Raw genomic sequence first — 23,140 nt, 5'->3', positions numbered from 1 at the left:
ATATTGTACATATTATGTGTAAATAGAAGGCAATAAATGCATTTTTAGAAAACAATCTCGATCAGACAAACACTTTTAAAACAACAGCCTGTGGATATATTGTACAAATACATATCATATGATATATGGTAGTTTCAGAGTTCTGTCCGCTGAGATTGTCCCTTTTCGGTGTCTGTTCAGTAGCGGGAGATGCTGGCAACGGGCTCACGACGAACTTGCGCATTGAAACCCAACAGCGGATCGGAGGTGTAGTCCACAATTCGGCGATGGCCATCGGGTTCAATGAGGGAGTAACGACCCGTTACATACTCGCCACGCCGATGCTCGAACTGGTCCTTGACATCCCCAGTTTCGCTGTCGTGGACGGCATAATGGAACTCATACTGAGGTGGGCTGGAAATCAGCTCATCGGGGTGGCTGGCGATGATGGCAGCCTGAACAGCGGCAAATGCACACAGGATCAGGCAAACGCCAATGCTGGTAGACTACTCAAGGGCTTCTTTAGACTGCGGATAGACTTTCATAGTGTTTGGCGCTTACCCGGGCACTCATGCTGGAGCTAGCGCTGGAGCTGGAGATGGGGCTGTAGCTGTGGGTGGAACGTAATCGACTGATGACTAAGGGCTTGTCTCTACTAGCTTTTATATGCAGAGCCCATGGCCCATTGTCGCAGTGGCCAAGTTATGGGAGATGATGAAATTGAATCCCCCGCAAACAGTGCAATGCTTCGGGCTTATGCAACGCGCACCGACTCTTGTCGAAATCGTATTAGGGAAATGAAACCGAATCCCTTGCACTTGCTCCATCTCCAGTTCCAGTTTCAGATCCAGCTCTACTCGTATCTGTCGCAAGGGGGGGCGAATCATCAACAATCTAGCTGTTCAAAACTCACTCGGATTATATTAGCATAGATTAAAGTACAGCTTACGCTCTTAGATTAATATTTAGCTTATTCTGTATCACAGCATTAACAACATTAACTCTAACTTTACGCGCTGATTGGATTCAATGCACTGATAGTTTGATGATTGGATGATTTGACGATTTGCATTCAGATTCAGTACGAGTATTCATTTCATTCTGTTTCAGGTACAACGGCACTTTGCTAGTCAATGATCCCCTCAGAATTTATTCTCCAGCAGCGATCCTGGGAATATGATAATGGGATAATAGAAATACCTGGTGGAACGCCATGCATGCCAATGGCTCAATGAATTGTGGATTGTGGTGTGGTGCTGCCCGAATTTTCTGTTGCTAACCGACTACTTGATTTGGATTGATTGGAGTGCTGTCGACTTCTACGCTTGCTGATTACCCAAATTCAAGTTACCATTCTCGGCCACCATCCAGGCGGTCAGCTTCTCATCTTCCGTCTTGTTGGTCTCATCCCAGGGGAATGCCGCGGCACCTGTTCCTGCTGCTGGCTTCGGCTTCTGTGTGTTTTGTGCTCTGAAAGAGTGTGGATGGATATTTCAATCTTACGTAGTCAGTAAGGGATCTCTAGGTCCTCAAATCGTAGTTTATCTGGAGATTTGTGTTCCATACATAAATCAAATTCAAAGCAATAATTGGGATAGTAGTTTATCCCAAAACGCTACGTACACAGAGGTAGGCAAATAATAAGTTGTGACTACGGTAATCGTACAGATGCAATGATATAGTGACACTATTTCTAGATACTTCTACTTCTTCTCAAATGTATTTACAACTTGGCGTCGAATGTTGGTTTTTACCTTATGGGCCAAAAGCGACATTCTTCATCAATTGAGGGGGAGGACGAGGAGGAGTTATCACTTGTGGCACCCACACAAAATGTTCAATGACAAGCAAATGAAAAGACACAAAACGATGACAGAGAAACACACAGAGAGAGAGAGAGGGGAGAGAGAGAAAGGGAGAAATGGAGAAAGACACAGAGCACAATGTATAGAAAGAGCACAACATGGACGACATGAATGACAGAGGATTGAAAGAAGCATGGGACAAGGTCTACAAGAGCATGCAGGCCAGGGAGCCTCCTCCTCCGCCTCCTACTTACAGCGAGTCCGCGTGACTGCCGTTGTTCACCTCCAGGCTGCTCTGGGTATTTTTCTTTCGGATGCCGGGCCGCAGGAAGCTCTCGCCGAAGAGGTCGCGCTCTCGCCGGGCCCCACTCTTAGCTTGCTGAGTGGGCGGCACCGTGTGCGGGTACTTGCCGTCGCTATCGGAGTCCATCGACAGCTGCCCAAACAGGTCCTCCAGCAGCATGTTGGCCTTGGCATTACGCTGGCGTTTGGCGGAGGTTTTCAGCTTGGAGCTGCACGAAACACAAAGACAAAGTTACATGGTGGAGTGAACGGAATGAATCTCAAGTGCAGCGAACAATAGATAAGGATGCTACACAGTAAAGTGCTCAAGAAAGTGTGCCTACAGTCGTTCCCTTCTAATGACAAACAACTCACCCGAGTATCTGGTCCAGATCATCGGATCTTAACGTGGACTCCTGCCCGGGCGGACGGGATCGCGCGGACAACCGAATGGCGGCTCCATTGAGTACTCCTCCACCCAACATTGATGATGCTTCATAGGCGGGATGTTGATGCTGCTGCTGTTGCTGTTGCTGTGGCTGGCGCACGATTATACTGGGCGGGGCATGGCTGGCGCTCACCTTGGAGAACACGTTGTAGACCTTGGCATCAGGGGCAAGGAGGGAGTTACGTGTCGCCGGTACATAGTAGCCTCCGTTGGTGGCAGCTGCGCCAACAACGAGCTTGGCATTGTTCTTGGCATTCTTGTTGGCCGTGTCGTAGCTCAGCTGGCTTCCGTTCACATAGATAGCCCCGGCGTTGCGGGACATGGTGTTGCTGAAGGAGACATTCGGGTGGTACAGCTGCTGTTGAGATCCCGCTGCTGCTGGCAATCCAAAAAGCTGTGCAATGTTGCGATTCAAGTAGATGTCGTTTATGGATTCACCTCCGTTCTGTGGCTGATTTTGATGCTGTGGCTGGCCCTGATCTCCTGTGGGCCCGCCCAGGCTGGAAGAGTCTGCCAGGGCGTGTGGGATCGCTCCTCCACCAGCAACAGGCATGCGCATGTCGTTGCTGGTTAGGAAGTTCAGCTTCGGCTGGTACTGTCTCGGCATGCTCACGTTCTTTGAAACACTCTTGCCATTGCTTAGGCTGCTGTTGTTGTTGTTGTTTATGTTCTTCATATTGTTCATGTTGTTGTTGCCCTGGTGGATGAGTTCGGTGACAGCCTGGAGCTTCTCCTGCACCGGAAGCACGTGGTTTGACACAGTTTGGGTCTGAGGTAGCAGCAGTTGGCCAGAAGAAGCCGCCGCATACTTGGAGCTCAGGCGGACATTCGCCTTGGTGGCCGCCGTGGGAGAGATCCGCTTGAGGGCGTGAAAGTACGGATACTTGAGGCTCTGCTGGGCTGTGGGACGCTTGTCGGGATCGTAGGCGAGCATATCCTCGAGCAGATCGAGTCCGTTTTGGCTGCAGCGGCTAACCACGCTGCTTAGTGGCACTTTGATGCAATCTGGGTAGCGGAAGTGGATCATGGACGCCAATCGGTAACCATCCGGCCAGTCACCCTGCAATAAAAATAACATATTTCCAGATTATAATGTTCTGTTGTGGTCCTGAGCTGCACTCACCTTCTCTGGCGTGCCCAGCACGGAGCAGATCTTGAACAGCTGGTCCACCTCGCTGCTGCCCGGAAAGAGCGGTCGGAACGTGTACAGCTCGGCCATGATGCAGCCCATTGCCCACAAGTCGATGGTGCTGCCGTAGTTGGTGGAGTGCAGCAGCACCTCTGGCGCCCGATACCACCGCGTCGACACATAGTCCGTGAACGGCGGCCTCGACCTAATCTCCCTTGCCAAACCGAAGTCTGCTATTTTGATCAGCTCCGGGCCGGAACAGAGGAGATTTTCCGGCTTGAGATCCCGATGGAAGAAGCCATGACGATGCATGAAGGCCAGGCCAGTGAGAACCTAAACAGATGGGTTAATTGGATTATAGATGGCAAAATATCTCATTTCTAGCTGAGTGTTCACCTGGAAGAGAATGCTCTTCAGCTCTGGCTCGGGAAGGTGGGTGTCCCGATCCTTGATCATTTGGTAGAGGTTCTCCTTCATGTACTCGAACACAAAGTAGAGGGTGTCGTTCTCCCTGATCACCTCCTTGAGCTTGACGATGTTCGGATGCGACAGTTTCTTCAGGGACTGAAAATGGAAGGCGCTAATTCGGGAGGAGTCAAACTCTAGTGCTTGTTTAGGACCCACCTTAACTTCCCGCAGGTTCATGGCCTCCTCCCAGGAGTAGTACTTTCGCTTCATCCGCTTTATGGCCACCTTCTCGCCGGTGTCCTTGCGCTGGCCCAGCACGACGGTGCCGTAGGTGCCGTCCCCCAGTTGGGTCAGCGTTATATATCGGTTCATGCTTATTACAATAGAATGGCACTCTTCAGTTCTTCACATAGTCTCTGGATGCACCTGCACAAAGAAATAAAGAAAAGAAAAAGTGTAATTTATGGGCAAGCAAGAAAGCCTTTTTTATTATTTATGCACCTCTAGCCAGACGGGAAAACCTCAAAAGAATCTGAGTTTCAATTAAATGACATGCACTAAAAAAGGTAATCGAATCGAATCGGCCATGAGCCCGTTGGCCGGACGTGTGTGCCCGATTCTCGGATGCCACCTATCCAATTGGAATCAATATATTGATCCAGAGGCACCCAACCGATAAGCTTGACCGAATTTCATTTGATTTAACCAAAAAAACAACTCTCCGTCAAGGTCAGAGATACCATCATACGTGAATGGGACAGAATGAGGATAGGATATAGAGCGGTGACGGGTCTGTAATTACAACTCGTGCCGCTTCCGAAGGAAAGTACACACAAATCAATATCCGCAGATAATGGAACACAATTACTGTCGATTAACAAAAATCCGGACAAATTCACAGCTGATTAAAAGCTGTCATGGCATTGCCGATTCAATGCCACAACCGAAAGGGTTAAGAATGAAAAACACCAGAACAGTAAGGAATCCATAAGATGGATAAGCGGAACAAATAGAGCATTTAGAAACACCTGTGTGATGTTTATTATATTATTATATAATATTATATTATACCCCAAGAATAAATGAGCACGTTCCTCAAGATATAAATTGAAAGGATGCTCGGCTTCATCTTAATGCTACGTTTTTACAATTCCAAAGGAATCAAGGTTATAAAAGCTATAAATTCTTTTACTTCTCATAGTATGACTATCTGGGGCCATTGCCATTGGAGGAAGGTATTACTTTGGATTTGGAAGTTACTAGAAATCGTGATAATTCAAGAATAAACTGAACTGAATTGAACTAAATGTCATCTCCCATTAGTATTCTAAAACACCGCTTCTTTACTTCTGATTAGATTAGGTGTTTGCTTCACTGCCGTGCCCATCTTCGCAATTCAACAGGCAATGTCAATAATCAAACTAGAACTCAATGAGTGGCTAGGAAAAAATGGAATGCTAATCTTTGCCTATTCCAAAAGAATATCGTCCAGTCCAGGCGTTGGCCACAATGAGGAGTACAAGAATCTTTAGCTTCATCTTCAGCTTCGAAATGATTTCGATCCGCATCCGTCTGTGTCTTTTATAGAAGATTTACATACCCTTCCCTAATCGAATTGGTAACGCCTTTTTAACTTTTGGGTTCCGGTTATGAGGGGTAATTGTAATATTACCATTTGTTAGCATAAGTCAATATGTGACGTTTTTGTGACCCCTGAACATTACAGAACCAAAGAATTAACCAAGAACTGAATATAAATTAAAGAAGAACTCAATGATTGACAATTTGAAATTTAATGACCTGAGGAATGGCAGAACTAGCTCTCATTGAGGTAGGCCGCAATGAACAGTGGTAGAATCTTCAGCTTCATCTTCAGTTTTTATATGACAATAGACCACCTTGTACTACGATTCTATACTACTACATAGAAGAACACAAGAATACAAGAGCTGAATAAGTGGGTAGGGAAAATTTAATGCTATTTTCTGCCCAGATCAAACGAATATCGTGAAATTTCCGCATTGGCCACAATGAAGAGTACAAGAATCTTTAGCTTCATCTTCAGCTTCGAAATGATTTCGATCCGCATCCGTTTATGTGTCTTTTATAGAAGATTTACATACCCTTCCCTAATCGAATTGGTAACGCCTTTTTAACTTTTGGGTTCCGGTTATGAGGGGTAATATTACCATTTGTTAGCATAAGTCAAAATGTGACGTTTTTGTGACCCCTGAACATTACAGAACCAAAGAATTAACCAAGAACTGAATATAAATTAAAGAAGAACTCAATAAAAATTAAACAAGAGCTGAATGATTGGCAATTTGAAATTTAATGACCTGATGAATGGAAGGCATTGATTTTCATTCCATTGATTTAGGCCGCAATGAACAGTAGTAGAATCTTCGGCTTCATCTTCAGTTTTTGTATGACAAGAGACGACCACCTACTACGATTTATATACAGTTGTTCTTCCAAACAACTGCGAGCCAAGACTGCAAATTTCTAGCATAGTCCGGCATGACAATAGTCAACCTACTTTAGTGCATAAGAAAATTGCCCCTGTCTGGCAGTGGCCACAATGAGGAGTACAAGAATCTTTAGTTTCATCTTCAGTTTCGAAATGCGTTGGATCCGCATCCGTCTGTGTTTTTTATAGAAGATTCGTAATCTTTCGTAATCGAACGCGTTTTTAACTTTTGGATACCGACTATGACCAAAGCATTACTGCGTTCTCATTTCGATCGGGAATCCTTCTAGTATCATTTCAATATACCATTAGTCATGCATTTTTGAGTAAAGCTTAAATATTTAAAGGGGGTCTTTTATCGATTAGCATGTACTAAAAGGTTCTCCACAAGGGGCGCTTATGCAAACACCGGACATAATCAGGAATCCATAAGTTGTCACTCTTGTACTCCTCATTGCTGGACTATCAGGGGCCATGGCCATTGGAGGAAGGTATTTCTTTAATGTGGTAGATACTAGGAATCGTGAAATTATATTTAAAAAAAAAACTGAACTGAATAAACGTCCCCCTTATTGTTTCGTAATGGTCTTTTGGTCAGTCGGCGAATTCAGTTACTTGAGGTGGGAATACACAACACAGATACAGATACATACATACGTAAGGTTACTCCTGCATGACTCCTTTAGCTTAGATTTTGTGAAGGAGGAATCTAAAGGCGTTTTGAGTCACGTTGAATCCACATGGCTTTGGTCCAAAGTCCAACGAGAGACTTATACAAGCACCGGACATAATCAGGGATCCATTAGGTAGGAAACACTTTTATTAGGGCATTGCGAATTCGATTGGGGACGGGGAATTTCTATAAAGATCCAATTCTTGGAGAACTTAACTCATTCAAAATCTAAAGATGAAGATGAGCATATTAGTACTCCTCATTGTTGGAATCTCAGGAGCCATGGCAACTGGTAGATGGTATTCCTTTGGATTAGGCAGATACTAGGAATCGTGATAATAAATTTGATAAATAGAATGGACACTGCGAATTCAGTTCCTTGAGTTGGCGAACCTTCCTTTCCATTGCCTACATAGATACAAACATATGTACGTATGGTATGGTAGCTCCTAGATACACATGTACGTACTTGTGTGTATAATTTTGACTTACGTTTTGGGAAGGAGGAGTCTTAGGGCGATTTGAGTCACGTTTTGGTGTGACTTTAATAGTCCAAGTGCTGGGCTGCCCGCACCGAAGCCTTGAACCCATTCACATTTAACTAATTTATTAGATTTGCACTTGGGACACGCACATCTCGGGGGGGATTGGATTTAAGGAGTACTATATAAGATATGCGACTTTTCGCACTGTGTACAAACAAATAATCAAACTGAAAGGTTCGGGGGTCACTTTATCGATTGCTTTTCGGTCAATGGGGTCTGCTGCCTAGTTAGTATGTTATCCAATGCGAGGAAAGGCTTCGCTTCCCTATTCCCTAGTCGTACCTCAGCCACAATCGCATTTGAATCCGATTATCTCCAGTTGATCTCTGGTTGATTTGAGCCGGACGAATTGAATGGAGATTTCTCGAGTTTCGCCCTAAGTGGGTATCCCTCGCGAACAGGAGTTTATTTTAGAAGCAAACATTAACAACTGCCAGAGCCGATATCCACAACAACCCGACAACCTAAACAACCGCAACCCTAACTAGACCATCCCTCGCCTCCGCTGCACCCCCAGAGAGCCGAACGCACGAATGTCTACGAGTGAAATCAATCGGGATGGAGAGCCGGCCGCACCGGAGAGACAGGAACTCCTTGCACCTGTTCCAAGAGTCAGCGACAGGGTGTAACACGCACAGACCGCGGACCAGGTGGTAACTAGGCAGGTCTCTGTTGTTTTCGGTTGCCCCAGCAACCATAACCTTGATATGGAATGCACTCGTCGCTCCACGGCGACACCGCTGGGCAAATGTTGAGCGATAGTCAAGTGAAATGGACGAGCCGGTCAGCCAGGGTTCGGGGGATGAGATGGAGGAGCCGGTGAGGGGCTTCCTGGAGGAGGTCAACTGCCCAGAGCCGGGCATCATTGATCGGCAGATGATCGAGACCGCCTACCTGGGGGAGGGACAAAAGGGCGAGTCGGGTCGCCTGCATCAGCTGGAGCCAGTGGTCTACGAGCGTATTCGAACCATGCGGCTGGAGTTCAAAAGTGAGTGGGGGGCTGCGCAAGAGTGCTCTGGAGCGGGTCTAATCTGAAGGATTCCTTTGAAGATCTCCTGCGGATCGACCACCTCTGGATGCTGCCCAATCTCACCAAGCTGTGCCTCAACTGCAACAAAATCGAGGTCATAGAGCACATTGAAATGCTCACGGCCCTCAAGGAGCTGAATCTCAGCTTCAATTACATCACCAAAATCGAGAACCTGGAGACGCTGGTTAACCTGGAAACCCTCTCGTTGTTCAGCAATCGCATCAGGAGAATTGAGAACCTTAGCCTCAAAAAGCTAGTCATCCTCAGCATTGGCAATAATCTGATCGACACGGTGGATGGGGTGAGACCTCTGGCTAAGAGATGACATCTTTAAATTACATCTTCCCCACTAGATCGAGCGACTGCGCTTTTTGAACAGCCTGAAAGTCTTGAATCTGGAAGGTAATCCCATTGCGCAGAAGCCAGATTTTCCACTTGCTCTCTATGTGACTGCCATTCTGCCTAAATTAAATTACTACGAATACGTTTTCATCAAGGCGGACACCCGGGAAGCGGCGCAGAAGCGTTTCTAGTGAGAGTCACTCATCCATTCCCTTATGCGGATGACCAACTCTTTTCTCCAACAGTCGTGAACTACGCGAGATCGAGGACAAACAGGAGCGCGAGATTCAGGCCCTTGAAACGGATGCTAGGGAGGCAGCCGAAGCAGAGCGACTGGCATCCAGCTTTGTGGAGCATCTAGACGGTCAGCAGCTTTACGATTCCCTGTGGCGAGACGACGAGAACGGGCGAATACTGATGCTGGTGGGGGCTCCGGCGCATGAGCTTTCAGAAGAGTATGCCAAAGATGTCCATCAGTTGACTCAGAGTATCTACAAACTGGGTCTAAAGCGGTTTGGAGAACGCGAAGAGGAGATCCGAGACTTTAATGCCAACCTGCAGGAGGGCCAGCAAGAGCTGCAGTCGCTGGGCCAGTCGCAGATCGAAGAGTTTCTGCAATACAAGGAGCGAACTTTTGAAGTGTTACGCTCGAAGTTGAGAGAGCTGGAGGAGAGTGAAGACGGGTCTGAAGAGTACTCCCATTTGGACACCCTCAATGGACAATTTGATGATGCCCTTAACGAGATGTGGCAGAGCTTGATGTCTCAGGAACTACATTTGCACGAGGCTGTTGAGGTGGGGAGCAGATGATTGAATGATTCCTTAAACTAATATTCTCCAACTCCGCAGGAATCCACGCTAAACTTCCATCGCAAGATCTCCCAGCTGATGGCCAGCTTTGTGGAGCAGGCTCAGGTGTTCTTCCTCCAGCTCCGCGATGTCTGCGGGCACTTTGCAGACAACATGACGGATATCGTGACGCAATTTCTTTCCGACAAATTATCTCGTCAGGAACTCGGGTCTGTTCCCAAAGAGTTAACAATGTGTGTGGACGATCGCGAGGAGGTCCTGAAGCTGGTCGAAGGGATGCGGACAGCCCACACCTATCGCGTTGATGAGCGCGAGGATCGCATGGCCAAGCGCAGCAAGGAGTTCATTGACAAGATGATCCAGCAGCTGAACAAGTGAGTGGAAACTGAATTCAAAGGCAACAGAAAGCTATTGACACTCTTTTCAGCAAGGAAGTGGACCGCCATCGTGCCAAAATATTGGAAATCAATTCGTTCATGGAAATGATGACAGAGGCTCTAGGCAATCTTCCACAGGAGTTGAACCAAGAATAGTTTTGGGAGTAACAGTTTAATATAAATTTCAATAAATGCAGCATTTTGGACAGCATCAGTTTGATGCTATTTCTTCTATTTTTTCTCCTTGAGGCCCTCGAGGTGGGCGCTCAGTCCCTCTTGGAACAGGGGAGTATTGATGTAGTCCACACAGGCACGTAGGTCTCCGGCACGATCCCTGAGCAACTCGGTGACATCGGAATCCCGACACATTCGCTTGGTCAGTGTTCTGGCAATGGGATTGGCCTTGTCAAAGGTGCCAATGAAGGCAGCACATTGAGCCAGGGCCTCCTTTTTGCTGCCGGCTACCTCATCGATAAGACCCACCTCCAGGGCCTCTTGAGTGCTGAATAGCTTACCTTGGTTCAGCGCCCGCTCGACAATTCTCCGTGGCAGCACACTCTGGTAGGAGAGCATCATCCACTTGGAGACGAGGAAACTAAACCGCGTGGCATGCACTCCGATGACGAAATCCGGCAGCATGACACGGTATTCGCAGGCCGTGGCCATAATGCAACCAGCGGCAGGCGCATGACCCTGAAATGGTAAAACGATTAGGGGGCTTGTTCGATGCAGAATAGGGACTTACATTAATGGCCGCTGCTGTGGGAATGCCGCAGAGATGCAGGGCCAGCCACAGGTCTTGGAAGATCGTCCAGAATTCCTTCAACCTCTCCTGATCGGGTTTGTACAGCTCTTTGAGGTCAAGTCCAGCGGAGAAAACCTTGTCATTGCTCTGGAAAATCACAACGAAATCGTGTCATAGAAAGCCTTTGTCCATTGCGCAGACTCACCGACGTCAAAATGAGCCCACGGCTCTTGTTGCACTCAATCTGGTTTATGGAATCAATTAGATCATGCATCAGATTCAAGGTGAGAGTGTTTACGGGCGGCAGATTCATCGATAATGTGGCAATCCCACTCTTGTCGTCCACTTCGATCGTGGTAAGACCCGAGTTTGCTCCATTTGAGAGCGATCGCAAAGATTGGCTGCAAAGGATGGGTTTTATCTGTCGGAGACTGCCTATTAGGCTGTTGCGCAACATTTCTAAGACTTTTGAACTTGAGCAGCAATCACGCACTCAGCGACAGGCATAAAATTAAACAAATAAGCTGGTTTTTTTCATTTGCGAACCGAAAGAAAACAAAAAAATCAAGCCGCAGCGTCAGCTGATCTGCAATCGATAGCGCGGTATCATGAAAACTGCCTATCGGGTGGAACGAATTTAGTTGGATCAAAACAGAACATGAAATTTCAGTTGATATTTGGTTTTACATATAACAAAAATGATCATTGCTTGTTGGCCTTCTTCTTCAGACCTTCGAGATAAATGGCTATACCCTTCTGCACCTCTGGCCGGTTGACCAGGGACAGGAAATCATCCACGTCCTGTTCGCGTTCCTTATGGAATTGGCGCAAATTGTCCGCGCGGAACTGTTGCTTGGTCAGAGCACGGGCTACGGGATTCACTTTGGCGAACGTGCCTATGAAGGCGACACACTTGTCCACAGCCTCCTCTTTGCTGTTGGCGATCTCGTCGATCAGGCCCTCCTGCAAGGCTTCATCCGTGGTGAACAAGCGACCCTGAGTGAGAGACCGCTCTGCCACTCGTTTTGGCAGGATGTTCAGATAGCCCGAAACCAGCCATTTGGGCGCAATAATCCCAAGTTGGGTTTCATTCAGTCCAATTATACAATTTGGCACCATAACACGATACTCGCAGGCTGTGGCCAGAAGACATCCTCCTGCTGGGGCGTGGCCCTGTGATTCATTTCAATACATTTACAGCAGAGAATACCTTCGGACTAGCCTGGGAATAAATACTATAATTATGCTGGTACGTATCCTGTTTAAAGAGTGTCTTACGGATGTTATTATGAGACCACGGCTATTGTTGTTCTTTATTTCGTTAATGGATGATTTAATATCCAATAGCAGTTCCAAATTTTGTCCATTTACGGGGGGACGGCACATTGTGAGCGTGGCAATGCCGGTCTTGTCATTTACTTCCACGGTGGTCAGCTTGATAGCGGTGGACATGAGACGTCTGCGGCCTGTGCGGCCCACAAAGCTCAAGAGTCTGGAAAACATCGCTATCACCAAAGTATACAAAAGATGACCTTTGTTCTGCCGGTTTGCAGATTGTTGCCCTGAAGCTGTAAAGCATAGAATGATATAATTATACAAGCAGTGAAGGAATTCTATTTATGTATATAAAATATATTTCTGAAGTATTCCACACTCCTTTTAAATTACCTCCCAGATGAATTCCAAAATCAAAATAATCTTCTCAGCTATAACAGAGCCTGTTCTGCCACTATCGACCAACGACTGTATTTTTCCATTCGATTATCCTATCGTCGCACCTCTGGTTTGAATTTGTAACAAACTGATTGTAAAACGAGCGGTCGTTATGCTTGATAAGACTCCTGCAGCACCTTGATGGTGTCGGCCTCGAAAAGCCAAATCGTTTCTCGTCTCCTCCTGCAGTGTCTTTCCCAGAATCACAATGTTGCCGCAGAAGCAAGTTTTCTCCAACATTCGGGGATAAATGGCTTTATTTATAATTGGCAATTATAATTTCAATAAATGGTTATTTCTTGGCCTTCTTCTTCAGACCTTCGAGATAAATGCCCAGACCTTTCTGCACGGCTGGCTGGTTAATAAAAAACAAAAACTTCTCCAGATCGTCCTTACGCTCGTTTTCCAATTGCTGCAAATCGGCTGCGCGGAACTGCTGTTTGGTCAGTGCCCGAGCCAAGGGATTCACTCTGGCGAATGTGCCTAAGAAGGCGGCACACTTTTCCACCGCCTCTTCCTTGCTAGTGGCAGTCTCGTCGATGAGGCCAATCTGCAAGGCCTCCTCTGTCGAGAACATACGCCCCTGATTGAGAGCCCGCTCTGCCTGACGTTGTGGGAGAACGCTTAGGAAAGACGACATGAACCACTTGGGCGCCACAATGCCCAGTTGCGTCTCATTCAAGCCGATGGTGAATTTTGGCAGCATAACTCTGTACTCGCAAGATGTGGCCAAAAGACATCCTCCAGCGGGGGAGTGGCCCTACGAAAACAAATCGTTAGAGCAGGCGTGGGTTTCTGTGGCTGGAAGCTTACATTGATGGCAGCTGCGGTGGGGACACTGCTACCATAGAGGGAAAGCCAAACCTCCTGCAGTTGCGTCCAAAAGGCACGAATCCTCTCCTTTTCGGGATTATACATTTCCATGATATCCAGACCAGCTGAGAATATTGTAGCATTGGACTGCAAGTGTGTTATGCGATTGATTAGATGTGCGCGCCAAGAATTTATTGCACTATCTTACGGATGTCAGTATGAGACCCCGGCTTTTGTTGCTCTCGATTTCGTCAATGGATGTTTTTAAATCCTTGAGCAGTTCCAAGTTGAGTCCATTTACTGGCGCCCTGCACATGGTGAGCGTGGCGATTCCTGTTTTGTCATTGACCTCCACGGTCGTCAGCTTGGTGGCGGTGGACATGAGCCGGCTGGGGCCACTTCGGGCCACCAGACTCAAGACTTTTGTTCGGAGCATTACGATTCTGAATTGAACGAAAGGTGTAAACAACTTGAAATGACCTTTGGACAGGTGCTCTTTCAGAGATAGTTTAGCTTTTAAGCATACAAATTAACAATTAGATTGTCTTAAATGCAGCTGCAACATAAACCAAATGGTGACTGCTCTGTTTACTCATTACGTACCTTTAATTTCAAACTTATTTATATAAAAACAAATTCCGCTCAGCTGCAGAACCTGTTGCGCTACTATCGGCAAATGGTACTGTTGCTATCGGCTGGCGACTACTATCGGCTGCCAGGGCTGTCAAATAGACGTCCCCGGTGCAACTCTGCCTTTGACGTTTACACGTCACATCGGCGAGAAGCCGACTACCCTCGACTCTTGCATTCGTGTACACTTCGTTATAGACTTTTCCGTGCGTTGGTAGCAACTTTCACTGGAGCTCTTGCTTTTGTTTAACTGAAATTACTGAAAAATGGGCTCTGGCAAGCAACAAAAAGTGCAGTCTTCTGGCTTCACCAAGGAGGAAGAGCTTCTGCTGCAGGATTTCAGCCGCAATGTGAGCACAAAGTCCTCGGCCCTGTTCTACGGCAATGCCTTTATCGTGTCCGCGGTGCCCATCTGTGAGTAAAGTGACACGTTGTTGATTTTTGGGGCCGACCTTTATGAATGAAATTTGTGCTTTGCAGGGCTCTTCTGGCGCATACACAACATGGATCTGTGGCCCAGCTCCATTCTGTTCGTGTTGGTGACCGCCGCTAGCACTTATCTGATGGCCACTGCCTACAAGAACATTAAGTTCCAGCTGAAGCACAAGATCGCCGGACGTCGCGAGGACGCTGTTACCCGCGAGGTGAACCGCCAGCTGGGCGACGACAAGAAGGTCACCCGCAAGGAGAAGGACGAGCGCATCCTCTGGAAGAAGAACGAGGTCGCCGACTACGAGGCCACCACCTTTTCGATTTTCTACAACAATTCCATCTACCTGGCCGTCATCATCTTCATCAGCTTCTTCCTGCTGAAGAACTCGACGCCGTTTGTGAACTACATTTTCTCCGTTGGCCTCGCCAGCGGAGCCCTGGCGCTCTTCTCCACCAGCGCCCAAGTGAACTGAACAAATTTCGTCATCTACTCGTAATGTTAGGCCCTTTAAGAGATTGATTCCCTACCCTAAACAGCGGGCGAGAATTCCGTTCATCAAAAACTCGTACATCGGCTGAGACATATCATCCATCAGTCGTCCGATAAGCATTTCCAGCAATGAACATAGAAATTTTATAGCATGAAGATGCAATTGTTGTCTTTCTTGTAGAAAGCTAATCAACTTCCATTCGCAAAAGATTTAATAAATTGTAAAGATAAAATAATTTCTTTATTACTAGTTAAAGGGGTTTCTCTTTAGCGAAAATTTTCAGTACTAATTTAATCGTAAATGCGGAAAGGAGTCAGCTCTAGCTGGACAATCCAATTTAGACAGCTTCAAGCAGCAAGGCAATGCCCTGGCCACCGCCAATGCAGGCCGAGCCAATGCCGTACTTGAGTCCCTTGCGCCTGCGAGAGGGAGATTGAAAAAATGAAAAAATCTACTCGGACCGTTCAACGAAAGACAACTTACTGCAACTCGTGGACCAGGTGACCGGTGATGCGAGAGCCACTGGCACCCAGAGGATGTCCCAAGGCAATGGCACCGCCATTTACATTCAGCTTGGAGGGATCCAGCTTCAGAGCATCGGCACAGGCAAGAGTTTGGGCAGCAAAGGCTTCATTGATCTGCACAGAGGAAAAGGGGAATCGGTCAGCCGGGTCTGCTCCCATTTAAATGGCATTTCGTCTCACCTCAATGAGATCAATATCCTCCAGCTTCTTGCCGGCAACCTTGAGTACGTTCTGGATGGCAGGCACTGGGCCAATGCCCATAATCTCAGGGTTGACGCCCACAAAGGAGAAGGCGACCAGGCGGGCCAGGGGCTTGAGGTTGTACTCCTTCAGAGCCTCTTCAGAGGCAACAATCACGGCGGCAGCTCCGTCACAGATGCCAGACGCTGTGCCGGCCGTAACAACTCCGTTCTTCTTGAAGAGCGAGGGCAGCTTGTTCAGGCCTTCGATGGTGGTCTTGGGGCGAGGATGCTCATCGATGACAAAGTCCACCTCCTTTCCCTTCACCTTCAGCTTGATGGGAGTGATCTCCGCATCGAAGGCGCCCTCCTTCTGACCCTTCTCCCAGTTCTTCTGCGACAGCAGCGCAAACTCATCCACACGCTCCCTGCTGATCTTGTACTGATCGGCCAGGTTCTCGGCTGTGAGGGCCATGGGCAGTTTGCAGCGGCTATCGGTGAGTCCTGCCCACAGCGCGTCCTCCAGATTGTAGTTGGCCCCCAGGGTGGTGCCAAAACGAATGTTGCGGGCAATGAACGGACTCTGTGACATGTTCTCCACGCCGCCGGTGAGCGCCACCTTAGCTCCGCCCACCAGAATGTCCTGGGCTCCGTTCACGATCGACTGGAAGCCAGATCCGCACAAGCGATTGATTCCCAGGGCGGGCTTCTCAATGGGCACACCACAGTTGAGGCCCACATGGCGCGGTACGTAAATGCCGTCCGTGGAGGAGGACTGCAACATAGAAATCCATTTACCCGATCAGTTCGATCCTGAATGGAATTTGGGTTCCGTGCCCACTCACCGCAATCACATTGCCGACAATGACGGTGTCCACCTGCTCTCCCTTCAGACCAGCCGCATCCAGGGCAGCCTTGGCTGCCACTGTCTGCAGCTGTGTCTGATTAATGCCCTTCAGGGCGCCTCCGAAGGTACCAAAGGCCGTGCGCTTGGCAGCCACGATATAAATACCTACGTACAATTATTATAGTATGCGTGTAAGCAAAATGATTATTCAAATTGTGGGAACTAAATCAGAATGTTGTTTTTCATTCAACAGGTCCAAAGTGCAACCGGCTCTGTGCGGGGGATAGCATCAGATAAGGCCGAAACAAGTCCAAAGTTCACTGTCAGCAAAGCCTCTACCAGTCCCTCTCACGCACAACCGTCTCCCAGGAACCCACTATCCTCCGATGGGGGTGTGCCCAATATATACCTTTTGTTGCTGCAGACATCTTGTATGGATTTCACTTTTAATTCTTTATCAAATGCAGGTTATACAGAACTTGAGACGCTGACGACAACCGTTTGGAGGGGACAACTTTCGACTTCTGTTTAATTCGGACGCTCCGTCGCTGGCATATTACTGCGGAGAAAAAGCTTTCAGAGCTTCGCAGTTTCCATTTTATGGCGCAAAGCTTTGCTGCAGCCGACAAACAAGTCTTTCCTCAGCTGTGCCATGCACTGAAAGAAATTCCCTCAAATGAAACAATGGGTGGAAATATTGATCTTAGAAGCTTAATATGTATTTTCAATGACTGCTCTCGAGTGAGGATACAATACGTACTTCTGCAGTTCTAAATTTGACTTTATACTTGATGGAAACTAGGACAGAAAGTGTAGAAAGGAGGAATCTCATACTTGACATCATATTATTGGGGATTACATTACTTAAGTGTGTACTTTATATGCATTAGTGTGCGATCCATATATCTAGGCTCTAGGGGGAGTTGGATATATCCATGTTGTCCGACTTCTCGACGCTCACCGATTTGCGCGACTTGGAATCGGCGCTGGAGCGCGAGCTCTTCAACTCTATATCTTCGGAGATGACCTTCAGTTTGCGTCCTGGTGCCTCGGGTGTGCGAGAGCGTTCCCGCCGCCGGACGACCGAAGAGGCAGTCTTTGCGACAACAGTGGACACATCTTTACTGCGGCTTGTACGGGACTTGCTGCTTAGGGCGATCACCGGTGGTGGCGAGGGCGAGCTGCGTTTGCTGCGCGACCTGGGCGAACGGGAGGAGCGCTTCTCACGGTGCGACTTCTTGCTGCGCTCGCGAGAACGAGAGCGTTTGCTGCTGGTGCTGCCACCGGCCCCATGCGAACGGGAACGCCGGGAGCGTGAGGTGCTGCTACGATGACGGGACCTAGAGCGCTTGCCGCGCGCCCTTGATGGTTTGCCCCCGCGGGAGCGTGACCTACGCGAACGGGAGGTGCTGCGACGGTGACGGGATCTGGACCGCTTGCTTCGCGAACGTGACGAGTGCTTTCCTCTAGAGCGAGAGCGCCTAGAACGCGAACCACTGCGTCGCTCCCTGGAGCCAGAGCGACGTGAGCGTCTCCGGGACGTCGACCGATGCGAGCGAGAGCGGCTGGTGCGGCGATCCCGAGAGCGCGAACGGGAGCGGGACCGACGTCGCTTGTCCTTGGCCAGCATGCCGATCACTGGATCAATAGCGGCCGATATCATACTCTGCGCCTCCTTCACAATGGTCATGGCCTCCTCGATCTCCGCCTGGGCGGCCTCGTTGGACTTGGCCTCTGGCTTGGTGATACAGTATGTCGAATGGTAAACACTCAGATAGCCGCCCTTGAATTCCTGGCCCTGCATGCGTAGGGCGTGGATGATGCTGGTCTGCTCACAGAATTCGATCATGCAGTATGTCTTGATGTCCTTCTCGGCCCAGCGCGCATATTTCACTTCACCAGCACGCTGGAAGCACTCCATTAGGTCGTCCAGGCGCCACTCGTTCTTCACATCGCACACAATAATGGTTCGCCGGATCTCCTCGATCTTGCGAGCATCATAGAACGACGGCAGAGCCGGATACTCTGGTAGATTGAACTCCACCAGCTTGGGGTCATAGGTCTTGATAACCTGTTGCGGCAGCTGCCCCTCTATGCGATTGATCACCTCGGGAGGCAGTTTCGAGTCCGGCTTCTGCAGGCCCGGCACTATTGTGCCGTTCTTGAGCATCTCCAGAGCGCGGTACTCCTCGGGAATGGCCAGCACGGGGATGACAATCAGGGCGCGATCAATGAATACCGTGTTGGTGAGATGCTGGGCCACAGGAACACTAGTCGTTTCCGTGTACTTCACATAGCAGATGCGCGACTGCACGGGACACGAGACATCGCGGATGGTGGGATAAAGCCGGATCTCCTCAATTTTGCCGATGTTGCCGAACAGCGTTTGCATCTGGTCCTTGGTGGCCTGCGGCGCAATGTTGGTCACCTGTATAACACGCGGAGTGTTGCCGCCCGCCATTGTCGCCAGTTTGCTGGTGCGCTCTCAGCTCAAAAAACGTTTTATTTGCAAGAAAAATACTTTCAATTAACCTACAAGCAAGCGAAAAAATGCAAGGGTTGCAAGCGCGTCACACAGAATCGATTGCCACAACAGGGTTGCACGTTACGCACGCCATCTGCATCGATATAACGTATCGGCCTGCCGTACTCGTGACTATCGGATCGGTGTTCCTCATACTCCTAGGCTCTGTTCTCCGTGTAAACGCAAAGAGGCAAAGGTGTAGGGAAATCGTTTTCGCATATATGTCAATCTTGTATTTAGGCACAAATAATTGTGACTAAAAAAGTAAACAAGCTGTCAGTTAGCCCAGCCTTGCCCAAAGATGTCAGACAGCTCATCACCTACCAAATCGAGTTTGAGTGATTTGCGACAGTTTCGCATCAATAAAAATACAGCCGTCTCCTCAGGCCAGGCTAAAACTGGTAACAGAGTTATTGACATTTCATGCTACGGTGTTTGTAATTGTGGCAACCCTTTACAGAGAGAGTTCCTGGCAAGAAACGAATCCAGGTGATGGCAGACAGTGACAGCGACGGTGCCGACAGCCATGTGACGAAGAAGACCAAGCTGGAGCTGACAGTAAAAGAAAAGGAGGAACGCTACATGGCAGCTGCGAAAATATCGCCGCAGTATGATACAATGGTACGTTCATGAACAGAACAGGTCAAAATCTGGCGCGGGGCAGGGGGAACACGAGCGTCCTCTACTGGTACATACATATGTATGTGCGCGCGGAACATGGCGATGTTCAGGGCCGGCGTTCCAAAACAGCTGTCGCGTACAGGGGCGTCGCAAAGGGGATCGAAGATATCGATATCGATTTATTTTTTGAGCCCGGTGTAAGAATTTTCCACTTTCCCCGTTATTTCAGGCCGTTCAGGAGTCGCTTTCGCGCTCGAACTGGGATGTGGCAGCCTCCATACGCTATCTGAGAGAGCACTGCAAGCCGAAGGGGCAAAATGGTCCCTTGGTCAAGCCTAAACTGCAGCCAAGCTCACATTCCAGCAGGGCCTACTCGGACGGCGAATGCTCGGACGATGAAGACGTCAAGCAGTCCAAGGATCAAGTGTACGACAGTGATGACAGCGACTCCGAGATGGCCACCAAGATGACTGGCCAGCGCAAGAAGGTGTTCCAGTTCATGAACGAGGCTACCATCGTGGAGCTGCAGTCGGTGAAGACGCTCTCCGAGAAGAAGGCGACTCTGATCATTGAGCAGCGGCCATTCGGTGACTGGGCGGGGCTGCGCAAGAAGCTGGAGAGCATTCGGATGTCGGGCGATCTGCTGAACTATGCCCAGGATCTGATCAACAAGCAGAACACGGTCGCTACAATCTTGAACAAGTGCAACAATATGGTGTCGCGTCTGGAGAAGGCCATCTCCAATGGTGGCGGTATCGTGGACCAGCCCAAGATGCTGACCAGCGGGTAAGTCATGTCCAGTACAATCATGGAAAATACTCTCTTTAATATCATATTAATTGCAGAATGCAGTTGGCCGACTATCAGATAATAGGCCTCAATTGGCTCACTGTGATGCACAAACAAGAGATGAACGGCATCCTGGCCGACGAAATGGGTCTGGGCAAGACCATACAGGTGATTGCCTTTCTGGCCTACCTAAAGGAGAAAGGTCTCAGCAAAGCAGCCCACCTGATTGTAGTCCCCTCCTCTACTCTGGACAACTGGGAGGCCGAGATCGCGCGATGGTGTCCCACTCTGGTGGTAGAGAAGTATCATGGCTCGCAGGACGAGCGCAGGAGGATGCGTGGACGGTATGCCAAGGACGGCTTCACAGGCTTCGATGTACTGCTGACAACGTGAGTAGCAACACCTCCCTTCAACGTTTCATCCGTTTCATGATTGCTCGCTTCTTATCGCAGCTACCATATCGTTGGCTCCACGCCCGAGGAGAGGAAAATGTTCCGGGTGTGCAAGCTGGACTACGTCATCTTCGATGAGGCGCACATGCTGAAGAACATGACCACGCAGCGGTATGCCAACCTCATAACCATCAACGCCCGAATGCGCATCCTGCTAACCGGCACACCCCTGCAGAACAACCTGCTGGAGCTGATCTCCCTGCTGTGCTTCGTGATGCCCAAGTTCTTCGCGAAGAGCATCGAGGATATCAAATCGTTGTTTGTCAAGGCAAGACCCGGTCGAGCCTTCTTTCATGTGCATATCGAGCTAAAGAGGTTTTTGGTTTCCCTTTTGCAGAAGAACAAGACCGACGGCGACCAGGAGGAGGTGTCCCAGTTTCAGGAAACACAAATACAGCGGGCCAAGCGCATCATGAAGCCCTTTGTACTCAGGCGCCTCAAGAAAGATGTCCTAAAACACCTGCCCAAGAAGCAAAGCTTTGTGGTAAGCGGAATAGTTGAAAATCTTACGTCCCACAATTATCATGCCGTTATGTTTAAAGGAAAAAGTCCCGATGAGCAGCAAACAGAGAGAGTACTACCACGAGGTGGTCGACTATTATTCCAATAACAAAGGCGTCGTGTGCAGTGGCGGCGATCGGGCTGGCATCACCATCATGATGGAGATGCGTCGCTGTGCCAATCATCCGCTGCTGATGCGCCACTACTTTACCGACGAGCATCTGCGCGGCTTCTCCAAGCGCCTGGCACGCGCCACAACCTACAAAAAGACCAACGAGCAGTACATTTTCGAGGAACTGGCCATCATGTCCGACTTCCAGGTCTATCAGCTTTGCAACAAGCATGTAAGTGTGCTCCAGAGAGAGAACTATCCCCTTTAAAGCTAACATCCTTTGTTGTTTACTAAAGGAAATGACCGACGTAAGGATACCGGATGAACTGATATGCGATTCGGGTAAATTCGAGTTCCTGGACACCCTGCTGCCGAAACTGAAGGAGGAGGGACACCGGGTGCTGCTCTTCAGCCAGTTCACCATGATGTTGGACATTGTGGAGGAGTATATGCGCATACGAAAGCATGGGTTCTGCCGCCTGGACGGCGCCACCGCCGTGAAGGAGCGACAGGATCTCATCACGGACTTCAATGTGGATGACAATATCTTTGTGTTTCTGCTATCCACAAAGGCCGGCGGCGTGGGCATCAACCTGACGGCTGCCGACACCTGCATCATCCACGACATTGACTTCAATCCGTACAACGACAAGCAGGCCGAAGATCGGTGTCATCGCATGGGCCAGCAGCGGCCAGTCACTATCTACCGCCTGGTGGCGGAGAGCACCATCGAGGAGGGCATCCTGATGGCCGCCGAAGAGAAGCTAAAGCTAGAGAAGGAGATCACCTCCACCGAGAAGGGCGAGGGCGAGGTACACGAGCAGCGGTGCGTCGTCAAACTCCTAACCATGGCCCTGGGCCTCGACAAGGACCAGGAGGAGCAGTTATCCAACTCACTTAACAACTCTCTGGCCACTCCCACAAAGTAGTTACCCTCCCCGCCCAATCCACACAATCCATAAACCATAATCCATAATTTTTTCATAGTTTAAGCAATCAATAGTTGGTTTTTAATTTATAGTTTCACCTGTATGCATGCTAGATGGAATGTAACCAGAGATTTATACGAGTATATGTGGCACACCCCCGATAAGGGGGAGCTATCTAACCATAAAAGATAATTCCATGATATGATATGTGAACTAAGGCAGACCAGATAAATGTTTTCCATCGATCCGAAGACCTCTGATTCATACAGTGGATTAGGATTGTTCATTTCGCATTGATTTTCATTCTTTTACTAAGTTTTTTACTAAGCTGAACGATTTGTTGTAACTTATAAGTAAAAAGAACTATTGTGCATTGAGAACTAAACAACCCCCCGACTGGTGTCTACTGTCCGATATCCAACGGGTCACTCGACAGCCCTGCCTAGAGATCCCCACTCTCTCGCTCTCTCGTTCTCTGCTTTGCTTGTGCTTCGCCCCAGAGAGTGCAGCGTCGAGAGAGCGAGAGCTTTTGGTTGGCTT

The 23,140-nt window shown here is 48.7% G+C and overlaps 10 protein-coding genes across 10 annotated transcripts; 3 read left to right on the top strand and 7 right to left on the bottom strand.

Annotated features, from left to right (window-relative positions):
• Positions 1-70: 70 nt before the first annotated feature.
• Positions 71-589, bottom strand: LOC6589274 (pupal cuticle protein Edg-84A). Its single transcript, XM_002014416.2, has 2 exons — positions 541-589; positions 71-485 (listed from the first exon to the last, which is right to left on the bottom strand). The coding sequence occupies exons 1-2, from the start codon at positions 550-552 to the stop codon at positions 177-179; spliced, it is 321 nt and encodes a 106-aa protein (XP_002014452.1). The 5' UTR covers positions 553-589; the 3' UTR covers positions 71-176.
• A 377-nt stretch (positions 590-966) lies between these two features.
• On the bottom strand, positions 967-7,199 carry LOC6589275 (cyclin-dependent kinase 8). Its single transcript, XM_026988897.1, has 7 exons — positions 7,175-7,199; positions 4,268-4,477; positions 4,040-4,207; positions 3,638-3,976; positions 2,442-3,574; positions 2,039-2,296; positions 967-1,449 (listed from the first exon to the last, which is right to left on the bottom strand). The coding sequence occupies exons 2-7, from the start codon at positions 4,421-4,423 to the stop codon at positions 1,299-1,301; spliced, it is 2,205 nt and encodes a 734-aa protein (XP_026844698.1). The 5' UTR covers positions 4,424-4,477; positions 7,175-7,199; the 3' UTR covers positions 967-1,298.
• Positions 7,200-8,510: 1,311 nt separating this feature from the next.
• LOC6589276 (dynein regulatory complex subunit 3) lies at positions 8,511-10,458 on the top strand. Its single transcript, XM_002014418.2, has 6 exons — positions 8,511-8,727; positions 8,790-9,070; positions 9,123-9,301; positions 9,357-9,906; positions 9,961-10,295; positions 10,349-10,458. Exons 1-6 carry the CDS (start codon positions 8,511-8,513, stop codon positions 10,452-10,454), a joined length of 1,668 nt encoding a protein of 555 aa, XP_002014454.1. The 3' UTR covers positions 10,455-10,458.
• On the bottom strand, positions 10,452-11,558 carry LOC6589705 (enoyl-CoA delta isomerase 1, mitochondrial). Its single transcript, XM_002014419.2, has 3 exons — positions 11,249-11,558; positions 11,044-11,190; positions 10,452-10,991 (listed from the first exon to the last, which is right to left on the bottom strand). The coding sequence occupies exons 1-3, from the start codon at positions 11,498-11,500 to the stop codon at positions 10,530-10,532; spliced, it is 861 nt and encodes a 286-aa protein (XP_002014455.1). The 5' UTR covers positions 11,501-11,558; the 3' UTR covers positions 10,452-10,529.
• A 187-nt stretch (positions 11,559-11,745) lies between these two features.
• Positions 11,746-12,559, bottom strand: LOC6589706 (enoyl-CoA delta isomerase 1, mitochondrial). The gene is given in 1 exon segment (XM_026988845.1): positions 11,746-12,559. A coding segment is annotated over 1 exon segment (801 nt). The 5' UTR covers positions 12,547-12,559.
• Positions 12,560-12,995: 436 nt separating this feature from the next.
• Positions 12,996-14,194, bottom strand: LOC6589707 (enoyl-CoA delta isomerase 1, mitochondrial). Its single transcript, XM_002014421.2, has 4 exons — positions 14,173-14,194; positions 13,778-14,012; positions 13,570-13,716; positions 12,996-13,516 (listed from the first exon to the last, which is right to left on the bottom strand). Exons 2-4 carry the CDS (start codon positions 14,003-14,005, stop codon positions 13,049-13,051), a joined length of 843 nt encoding a protein of 280 aa, XP_002014457.1. The 5' UTR covers positions 14,006-14,012; positions 14,173-14,194; the 3' UTR covers positions 12,996-13,048.
• Positions 14,195-14,413: 219 nt separating this feature from the next.
• LOC6589708 (translocon-associated protein subunit gamma) lies at positions 14,414-15,320 on the top strand. Its single transcript, XM_002014422.2, has 2 exons — positions 14,414-14,613; positions 14,680-15,320. Exons 1-2 carry the CDS (start codon positions 14,466-14,468, stop codon positions 15,102-15,104), a joined length of 573 nt encoding a protein of 190 aa, XP_002014458.1. The 5' UTR covers positions 14,414-14,465; the 3' UTR covers positions 15,105-15,320.
• A 23-nt stretch (positions 15,321-15,343) lies between these two features.
• LOC6589709 (3-ketoacyl-CoA thiolase, mitochondrial) lies at positions 15,344-17,189 on the bottom strand. The gene is made up of 5 exons (XM_002014423.2): positions 17,082-17,189; positions 16,671-16,837; positions 15,827-16,600; positions 15,606-15,760; positions 15,344-15,541 (listed from the first exon to the last, which is right to left on the bottom strand). The coding sequence occupies exons 1-5, from the start codon at positions 17,098-17,100 to the stop codon at positions 15,460-15,462; spliced, it is 1,197 nt and encodes a 398-aa protein (XP_002014459.1). The 5' UTR covers positions 17,101-17,189; the 3' UTR covers positions 15,344-15,459.
• Positions 17,190-17,498: 309 nt separating this feature from the next.
• LOC6589710 (probable splicing factor, arginine/serine-rich 7) lies at positions 17,499-19,203 on the bottom strand. The gene has a single exon (XM_002014424.2). The coding sequence runs from the start codon at positions 19,131-19,133 to the stop codon at positions 17,586-17,588; it is 1,548 nt and encodes a 515-aa protein (XP_002014460.1). The 5' UTR covers positions 19,134-19,203; the 3' UTR covers positions 17,499-17,585.
• A 94-nt stretch (positions 19,204-19,297) lies between these two features.
• Positions 19,298-23,016, top strand: LOC6589793 (SWI/SNF-related matrix-associated actin-dependent regulator of chromatin subfamily A containing DEAD/H box 1 homolog). The gene is made up of 8 exons (XM_002014425.2): positions 19,298-19,597; positions 19,657-19,817; positions 20,047-20,603; positions 20,663-20,995; positions 21,059-21,326; positions 21,396-21,542; positions 21,601-21,903; positions 21,968-23,016. The coding sequence occupies exons 1-8, from the start codon at positions 19,498-19,500 to the stop codon at positions 22,598-22,600; spliced, it is 2,502 nt and encodes an 833-aa protein (XP_002014461.1). The 5' UTR covers positions 19,298-19,497; the 3' UTR covers positions 22,601-23,016.
• Positions 23,017-23,140: the final 124 nt, after the last annotated feature.

Source organism: Drosophila persimilis, unplaced genomic scaffold (assembly GCF_003286085.1).
Source record: "Drosophila persimilis strain 14011-0111.01,24,50 unplaced genomic scaffold, DperRS2 tig00000191-arrow-pilon, whole genome shotgun sequence".
Classification (NCBI taxonomy): Eukaryota; Metazoa; Arthropoda; class Insecta; order Diptera; family Drosophilidae; genus Drosophila; species Drosophila persimilis.
The sequence above is the reverse complement of the archived record's forward strand: the minus strand, read 5'-3'. Positions and strand labels throughout refer to the sequence as shown.

What these genes read in the sequence shown, in the direction of transcription:
- LOC6589275 (XM_026988897.1), bottom strand. Translation starts at nt 4,423, where the DNA reads ATGAACCGATATATAACGCTGACCCAACTGGGGGACGGCACCTACGGC. An exon ending in TGCTGGGCACGCCAGAGAAG is followed by an intron (nt 3,575 to 3,637) that starts GTGAGTGCAGCT and finishes TTTTTATTGCAG; the next exon opens with GGTGACTGGCCGGATGGTTA. An exon ending in GATCTGGACCAGATACTCGG is followed by an intron (nt 2,297 to 2,441) that starts GTGAGTTGTTTG and finishes TGTTTCGTGCAG; the next exon opens with CTCCAAGCTGAAAACCTCCG.
- LOC6589276 (XM_002014418.2), top strand. Translation starts at nt 8,511, where the DNA reads ATGGACGAGCCGGTCAGCCAGGGTTCGGGGGATGAGATGGAGGAGCCG. An exon ending in GCGGCGCAGAAGCGTTTCTA is followed by an intron (nt 9,302 to 9,356) that starts GTGAGAGTCACT and finishes TTTCTCCAACAG; the next exon opens with TCGTGAACTACGCGAGATCG. An exon ending in ATGATCCAGCAGCTGAACAA is followed by an intron (nt 10,296 to 10,348) that starts GTGAGTGGAAAC and finishes CACTCTTTTCAG; the next exon opens with CAAGGAAGTGGACCGCCATC.
- LOC6589705 (XM_002014419.2), bottom strand. Translation starts at nt 11,500, where the DNA reads ATGTTGCGCAACAGCCTAATAGGCAGTCTCCGACAGATAAAACCCATC. An exon ending in GTGGGCTCATTTTGACGTCG is followed by an intron (nt 11,191 to 11,248) that starts GTGAGTCTGCGC and finishes GTGATTTTCCAG; the next exon opens with AGCAATGACAAGGTTTTCTC. An exon ending in CCACAGCAGCGGCCATTAAT is followed by an intron (nt 10,992 to 11,043) that starts GTAAGTCCCTAT and finishes TTACCATTTCAG; the next exon opens with GGTCATGCGCCTGCCGCTGG.
- LOC6589707 (XM_002014421.2), bottom strand. Translation starts at nt 14,005, where the DNA reads ATGCTCCGAACAAAAGTCTTGAGTCTGGTGGCCCGAAGTGGCCCCAGC. An exon ending in GGGGTCTCATACTGACATCC is followed by an intron (nt 13,717 to 13,777) that starts GTAAGATAGTGC and finishes ACACACTTGCAG; the next exon opens with TCCAATGCTACAATATTCTC. An exon ending in CCACCGCAGCTGCCATCAAT is followed by an intron (nt 13,517 to 13,569) that starts GTAAGCTTCCAG and finishes TTGTTTTCGTAG; the next exon opens with GGCCACTCCCCCGCTGGAGG.
- LOC6589708 (XM_002014422.2), top strand. Translation starts at nt 14,466, where the DNA reads ATGGGCTCTGGCAAGCAACAAAAAGTGCAGTCTTCTGGCTTCACCAAG. An exon ending in CGTGTCCGCGGTGCCCATCT is followed by an intron (nt 14,614 to 14,679) that starts GTGAGTAAAGTG and finishes TGTGCTTTGCAG; the next exon opens with GGCTCTTCTGGCGCATACAC.
- LOC6589709 (XM_002014423.2), bottom strand. An exon ending in TTGTCGGCAATGTGATTGCG is followed by an intron (nt 16,601 to 16,670) that starts GTGAGTGGGCAC and finishes TCTATGTTGCAG; the next exon opens with TCCTCCTCCACGGACGGCAT. An exon ending in AGGATATTGATCTCATTGAG is followed by an intron (nt 15,761 to 15,826) that starts GTGAGACGAAAT and finishes TCCTCTGTGCAG; the next exon opens with ATCAATGAAGCCTTTGCTGC.
- LOC6589710 (XM_002014424.2), bottom strand. Translation starts at nt 19,133, where the DNA reads ATGGCGGGCGGCAACACTCCGCGTGTTATACAGGTGACCAACATTGCG.
- LOC6589793 (XM_002014425.2), top strand. Translation starts at nt 19,498, where the DNA reads ATGTCAGACAGCTCATCACCTACCAAATCGAGTTTGAGTGATTTGCGA. An exon ending in TTCGATGTACTGCTGACAAC is followed by an intron (nt 20,996 to 21,058) that starts GTGAGTAGCAAC and finishes TTCTTATCGCAG; the next exon opens with CTACCATATCGTTGGCTCCA. An exon ending in CCAAGAAGCAAAGCTTTGTG is followed by an intron (nt 21,543 to 21,600) that starts GTAAGCGGAATA and finishes TTATGTTTAAAG; the next exon opens with GAAAAAGTCCCGATGAGCAG.